Genomic DNA, 7,354 nt, shown 5'->3' with positions numbered 1-7,354 from the left:
CAGCCAGAAGCTGGCCTCATGGCTGACAAACACATCAGCAGTGGCAGGAGCCTCTCCTGCCTCTGCGGCAGCACTAAGGAACAGCGAGCTAAGTGGAAGGAGCGAGGTGTCCCAGACTACAAGAGGGATGTCTGCTGAGGGGTCCTGGACTGAGAGAGGGTGCAGGCCAGGCTGAGGGGGGACTCCCCTCCCCCAGTGCACAAATTTTGTGCACTGGGCCTCCAGTTAAGGTATATTGTTCAATTTTTAAAATTTTAAATTGATTCTATTAGTCTTGAATTATCCAAATGTATGAGTACTAATAAAAGATAGACTTTATTTTTATAATGTAGATTTAGTTTTGTTAACTTTGATATTAAATTTTTAAAACTTAAGCTTTTTTTCATGTTTAAAGATGCTCCCTTAATCATTGACTCAAAATAAAGGAAACAAATATAATTATTCAGATTATACTTATTTTAAAAATATATCCTTCTTATTGCTTTAGACACAAGCAGCATCTCAAGAAAATCTAGAGCAGTTAAGAGAGAATCATAATACTTCAATAAGAAGTCAGTTGGAGCTCAGAATTAAAGATCTGGAATATGAACTCTTCAAAATGAAAACTTCTCAAGATTCTAAAGAAATAAATTTGGAAAAATATAAGCAACTCTACCTAGAAGAACTAGAAGGTAGAAAATCATTGGCAAATAAACTAAACAAGTAAGTCAAAACATAGGTGTGGAAGACAAAAGGCAGAATCAGAGACAATAAATTTCTCTCATTAGTTAGTTTCTAAAGCATAATTTTTATCGAACCAGGTTCATGAGATTAGTAGAACATGGAAAGTAAATAGTATAATTTTGGAAAATGATGTTAGTAAATGAACTTATCCTTCAAATCTTTGTTCAGAACAGTTTGCGTCTCCCTCATTTTTGGTTTTATGTGCCTTTATGTTTTTTCCCTTAATATTTTCATGTAGCTAACCTGATCTACTAGTCTTTAAGCTAAGTGCTTTGAAAGTTTTATTATTTAGACAGCAATATTATTATAAAATTGTCAGAATTTCCCTAAATAGAAATATTAACGAGTTTAACTATTTTTTTTTGAAGTTAATAACTTAAATCCAAAGGGTTAAGTATTGGACACATTCTGGCATTTGGCAAATTTACTTTCTTGATTGTGATCTTTGTTATTATCACTAAAGGGCACCTTGAGAAAACTATCCTTACATAAAGATATATGTGTTAAATGGGGAAAGATTAGCATGGGGTGAAGGGCAGTATAATTAACAAAGTGATAAGGTGGTCTGTCTGAGTGGGATGTGGAAGACAAAGGGCAGATCCCACCTCTAATGCCTTGGTAACAATGTTATATGCTGATTGCCTCCAGAGCTGTTTTCATTCATTTTGATCACCAGCTAGGCCAGTGGTTCCCAACTTTTTTTTAGCCATGCCCCACCTAAGCATCTCTAAAATCCTGATGCCCTCCACCCCCTGTGACATATAATTCTTATTATTCAAAAAGTGAACTTTTATTCATGTGGAGGAAGCCTAAAAGGCCATTAACTTGGTCCAAACAAGCTTCCAAAGAATATGGCATCAATGAAAGAAAAAAAAGAACGAAAGGACAGTTGAAGTATTGAAGAAGAAATCACTAAAAAAAATGTTAAAAAATAATAATATTAAGTGATATAAAAAAATAAAGTTTCAAAACATAGAGAACTGAAATGCATAAATATGTCAATGTATATTTATATACTGTATATGAGGTCGCTAGAACCATAAGAAATGCAAAAAATTCACTGTTAATAACTCATTCTCGAATTGCCCCCCTGTGGGGTGTGTGCCAATTTACTCGGCTCTCTTGTTCTGCCTTTGAGGTTGTTGTTCTAAATTATGCCTTGGCAAAATGCTTAAAATCTCCAAGGTAATGAGTGTATTGTACAAGGGTGATGAAAGCAAATGCTTGACAATATCTTAGAGAGGTGTTTTTTTAATCTCTAAACTGGTTCACTAAGTGTGTCCAAGTGCATCTTCAAGAATCTCTGAGTATAGCCCTTCCAAAAGGCAGCAAGTATTATTTGATGAGCCATTTACATCAGTAATAGTCATTTCTCTCTCCTCTGTACTTTAGATTACTTGTTAGTTAGGAACCCCCATTCCACACAGGTATTTCTTTGGAACAATTTAGAACCTATTCTTACATATAGTAGTTCTGCTCTGACACATTTTCAGTGTTAAAATCCTGTTTAATGGGGAATTCCATTTACTATTGTGGCAACTTAAAAAAATGTAAGTCACTGAGGGAAAAGGTAAGTACTAAGCATTTTTTTTTCAATCTCCACAGGACTAATGAGAGGCTAGCAGAGGTCAGCACCGAACTTCTCCTGCAGAAACAGCAGAACAGATCTTTACTCAGTGTTCCTAATACGAGGCCAGTCCTGGAGACACTTGGTGTTGGAAACTTTAATAATAGTTTTGTACTCTATGGACATTCTCTTCCAAGAGAAAACTTGGTGATTCCTACCTCAAGGCCACGGATTTCAAATAACAGCATAGAGACTTACTTGATCAAGGTTTGTTACATTATCTTTTTTCCCTTGGGTTTCAGATTTTTATACAATTCTTGCATTTAATTTGGTGAAATTGAGTTGTTTAATTGACTAATACATACTAAGTAAAAGTCTTCATTATTTTGCTTACATAGAAAGGAGACTGAAATTTTACAGTCTTTTTTAAGTCCCTGGACCTGTCATTTATAAAAAATACCTATCGTTAACTTTATTAATAAATGTGACTAAAGTGATACATTTTAAATTTCTTGAAAAGCTGCATTAAAGTTCTATTTTAGAAATTAAGTATTATTGCCTAATGATCAATGCTTGGAGATACTTTAGCATACTTTCTAATGGGTTTTAGTTTGGTGATGGTTCATAACAATTTTAAAGTTTTGCTGCACCCTGGTTTTTTCACCCTAAGCATAAGTGAATGATTGACATCCAAGCACTTATCCATATCTGGATGTTAGTTATTTAAATGAAACTGAGATAAATCCTTTTATGAATTAGATAAACTTGTAACACTAAAAGGATTAATTTCTCCCATCTTCTTAATGGAAGAAAACATTTTTAATTGCTATTTTACTTATAGCATTTTTATTTCAATTTTTATCAAATGTGTTACTAAGCAGTTTTACAGTTTCTATATAGTTAAATAAGGAAATATTTGAATTAAAATTTTTTTAAATTTATTTTTTATCTGTGAATTTTTAAAATGAAGTTCACTATGTCTGTATGCCTTGTTAGCCCTTGAATGACTGATGACTAAGATGGCAGTGATAGGGAGGCTTGAGATAGCAACTAGTTTTCATTGTGTGTCATTGTTATTAATATATCCATTTTTCATCTCATTTATTGACTTCTTTAGCTCCAGAATTTGTTTTGTTAGAGGCACCTCTCACAGACACCAGAGAGGTATACTGGACAGCCCCAAGTCCGTGGGAGAGGGCTGTCTCCAACCTCAATCCTTGCCTTCTCATATAAATGAATTAATATGAGAGACCTTGACTGCGCTGTGTAAAGCCAATTTATTAAAGCAATTAAAACATGCACCTTTATTAAAGAGCAAAGAAAGCAAGCCTATACATCTGGCTTATGAAGTGCAGAGGGCTCTGGGCTCTCAGCTAATCTGAAGAATGAGTTGGGTAGAGGTCCAAGGAGTTATATACCCTCCTGTCTATAGGTTTCAAAATTCCTTTGCTAAATATTTTGCTACAGATTCATTCTCAAGGTCCCTTTTTACTTTGTTGTGGCCTTCCCAGAATGCATGAGAAGCACTTTATCTTGCCAAGCCTTGAGACTACTGGCTTTTCTGCTTAGGGAATAGAACTGCCCTGTTTTCCTTTCCCTTACCCCTTCCCTTTCTGGAAACAGCTTGGGTGGTGTCACATGTTGGTTTTGGTGGGGTCTCGGGGGATCACCAGGGCATGCAAACAGTGCAAGCCTGGTTGATGGAGCCTCAGATATGATGCCTGCCTGCCCTCTCTGTGCCAGTGGGAAAGCGGGGTGGGTCTTAGAATAGGAACAATGGCCTCTGCCAGCAGTTTTGTCTGGCAGAAAGCTGCATCTCCAGCTCTTGCCCTGATGCCAGACAATTCAGTTCCTCCTCATATGGAGCTGCTGCCACAGCACTAGAGTTCAGAGGCTGTGAGTCTAGCATAAGTCTGCTCATGGTCCCTTTAAGAGGAACTGCCTGGGACTCCCAGCAGCCCCCAGTCTTCCTCAGCCATAATCCCTGCTGGTTGTTATAGCCAGAAGTTATGGGGATTTCTTTTCCTGGCACTTGAACCCTGGGCTGGGGTACCTGGTGTGGGGCTGGGATCCCTCACTCCTCAGGGGGACCTTGGTAGCCAAGATATCTCTCCACATGTAGGTGTGGGACCAACCTGTTTCCACTGTCCTCCCCTCCCACCAGTCTCAATGTGGCTTCTTATTTAAATCCCTAGTTGGAGAGCTTTCATTCAGATAGATTTCAGGCAGTTCTGAATGACGGTTCTGTAGTTTAGTTGTAGTTTCGATGTGGTTGTGGGAGGATTCAAGTACCACATTTACCTACACTGCCATCTTGCCAGGAAGTCTCTGATTAAATTTTATAAAGGGCAGTTTTACTAAGAATTTTAGAGTTATGCATTATGTGTAAAATATGGCTTGACATGTTTAAGCTTCTTTGTACCAGTGAGATCAGGTTTATGCAATAGACCAATATTAATTATAATTTTATCAGATTAATATAAATAGCATTACACATACATGTTTCCATTATCTAAAATTATAATAAGAATTTATTTTATTTTAGTTATGTGATTATTTTTCTATTTATGTAATCCCCAAGTTAGGTCTGGTCTCTAAGGGATATCTTTCATAGGCTGTTTATCATTCCTATAATAATGTCTCATGTTTTAATTAAATACAAAAAATAATATTTGACTTATTGCAGATGCAGCAGGACTTTGAAAAAACTCTAACTACAGAACTAAAAGAAGGTATGTTGCCAAAATTTATTAATCAAATTAGGTAGCATTGATTCTGAAATTCACTGTAAACAGTAAGTGGCATTTGTTTCCATGTTTGGGTAACATATACTGCATTAAATGTTTCCTTATACATAATGAATGAAAAATGTGAAAACATAAATATTCATAAGGAAGAATACACTTATTCTGCATTTATTCATCACATTCCATAGCTTTTTAAAAATTTCAAAAGTCCATGTATCTCTCTTCATTTCTGGCTGTCCCCTTCCTTTCCTCTGCAATCCCTATGGAACTGTCAGCATACACACTGAAGCTGTCAGAAAACTGGGCTTCATCCACTTCTCATGTTTTCGCTAGCAATGTAATACTTAGTCAAGCAGTTTCAGTTCATATAGCTATCACCCGAGGGGAGACATTTAGATCTCCAGGCATTGACTTTGTCATTTTTTTACCTTTTACCCTCAGGAAAATCTCCAGATTCCTTTCCATGGAGTAAAAATACCACAATCCATTTAGTTCTTGCCACATAATTCAGTCTTATTTCTAGATGCTACTTACCCTACTCTGCCTTTTGCTCTAGCATCTAGCAAACTGGAATACTTATAATTCTACAGTGCTCATCCTCACCTCTAATCTTGGCATCTGCTGCATTTCAATTTCTGGCATACTTTTTCCTTGTCCTTCAGGTATGAACTTACCAATCCCTCCACCAAAAAGCCGACAAGATTTACACAAAACTGAGATGTCTCTTCTGTGTGCTCCAGTGGTGCCCTGTTTGTGTTTTTTTGCAGTACATATGACTCTGAGTGGAAACTGCCTACTTATCTGTCTTTTCAGTTTGACTCTGTCATCTTTGTCTTGGAACTCCAGCACTTGTCATACTATCTTAGTGCATGTTGTTGAATAAATGAATGAAGTACAAGAAAACTAGAAACTTTGATAACCACAATATCAACCAATTCAGTGTGCAACCATGGGCAAATTATATTTCATAATAAATCTTATGTTATGTTCTGTAGTCATATATAGATGTTTGTCTTCTTCTTAACACTTTTACTTATTTAAAGTTTAGGTAAAGAATATAATTCTTTCTTTTTTTTTCCAGATGCTGCTGAATTTGAATCTGAATCATATAGAGCTTATCCTGTAGGATTAGTTGACCAGTCAAATTCATATCAAGATTTACTTTTGAAAACATCACGAGAATATGTACAGATTTTGAAAAAAAATTATATGATCTGAAACATAAATAGTAAAAATGTATTTACTGGACTATTTACAAAATATTTTTATTACTTTCCATTAAATTCATGACATGTAAAATCTTTATTAAAGAAAAATACTTTTGGATCACATTTGTGTGATGAAAATATATATAGTATTTTAAACTCTGTTTCTTAGCATCTAATTAACTTTTAAGCAAATTTTGTAGGTAAAGCCAGCACTGTTGAGTTTTACATACTCAAACTATTGAAATGCCAGCTCTTTGAACAACACCCAAACAAACAAGTTGTCATTCACACTCCAGGTATATAATTGCTAGCTTTTGTGAATTTTTCAATTTTACCACTATACTAGAGGCCCAGTACATGAAATTCATGCACGGCAGGCGGGGGGGGGGGGGGGGGGGAAGTTGTGTCCCTCAGCCCAGCCTGCACCCTCTCCAATCTGGGATCCCTCTCACAATCCAGGACTGGCTCCCAACCACTCGCCTTCCTGCCTGCCTGATTGCCCCTAACTGCTTCTACCTGCCAGCCTGATCACCCCCTAACCACTCCCCTGCCAGCCTAATTAACGCCTAACTGCTTCCCTGCCGGCCCGATTGCCCCTAACTGCCCTCCCCTGAAGGCCTGGTCACCCCCAACTGCCCTCCCCTGCTGGCCATTTGTGTCCACATAGGGGTGGCCATCTTTTATATTGGAGTGATGGGCAATTTGCATATTACCTCTTTATTAGATAGGATTTGGTCCTAAAGATTTAGACAGACATCATTTTTATATCCACTGTTACAGCTACCATCAAAGTTTGCATATATTACAATTGTTATAGTACCATTAGACATATCAAATATACCATATCCTATCTAATAAAAGAGAAACATGGTAATTAGCCGTACGTCCACTACCCTTCCCATTGGCTAATCAGGGCGATATGCAAATTAACTGCCAGCCAAGATGGCGGCTGGCAGCCAGGCAGCTTGAAGCTAACATGAGGCTTGCTTGCTTCAGTGACGGAGGAAACCAATGTTCCCTGCCTGCCTTGCCGGCCTCTGAGCTTGCAGTTTGAAACATTGTTACAAATATAGAAGCTAAACAAAACCCCAGAAACCTGCTTTCAGCCA

At 37.1% G+C, this 7,354-nt stretch overlaps 1 protein-coding gene across 2 annotated transcripts in view; it reads left to right on the top strand.

Annotated features, from left to right (window-relative positions):
• Positions 1–6,278, top strand: part of ANKRD26 (ankyrin repeat domain 26) — a 99,965-nt gene extending 93,687 nt beyond the window's left edge. For both annotated transcript variants that reach the window (XM_006756155.2, XM_015559053.1), the window contains 4 exons: positions 488–702; positions 2,329–2,557; positions 4,977–5,022; positions 6,119–6,278. In XM_006756155.2, coding sequence (XP_006756218.1) covers positions 488–702; positions 2,329–2,557; positions 4,977–5,022; positions 6,119–6,255 — 627 coding nt within the window. In that variant the 3' untranslated portion in view covers positions 6,256–6,278. The remainder of the gene's footprint in view (positions 1–487; positions 703–2,328; positions 2,558–4,976; positions 5,023–6,118) is intronic.
• Positions 6,279–7,354: the final 1,076 nt, after the last annotated feature.

Source organism: Myotis davidii, unplaced genomic scaffold, assembly GCF_000327345.1.
Source record: "Myotis davidii unplaced genomic scaffold, ASM32734v1 scaffold494, whole genome shotgun sequence".
In the NCBI taxonomy this organism is placed as follows: domain Eukaryota; kingdom Metazoa; phylum Chordata; class Mammalia; order Chiroptera; family Vespertilionidae; genus Myotis; species Myotis davidii.
The sequence above is the reverse complement of the archived record's forward strand: the minus strand, read 5'-3'. Positions and strand labels throughout refer to the sequence as shown.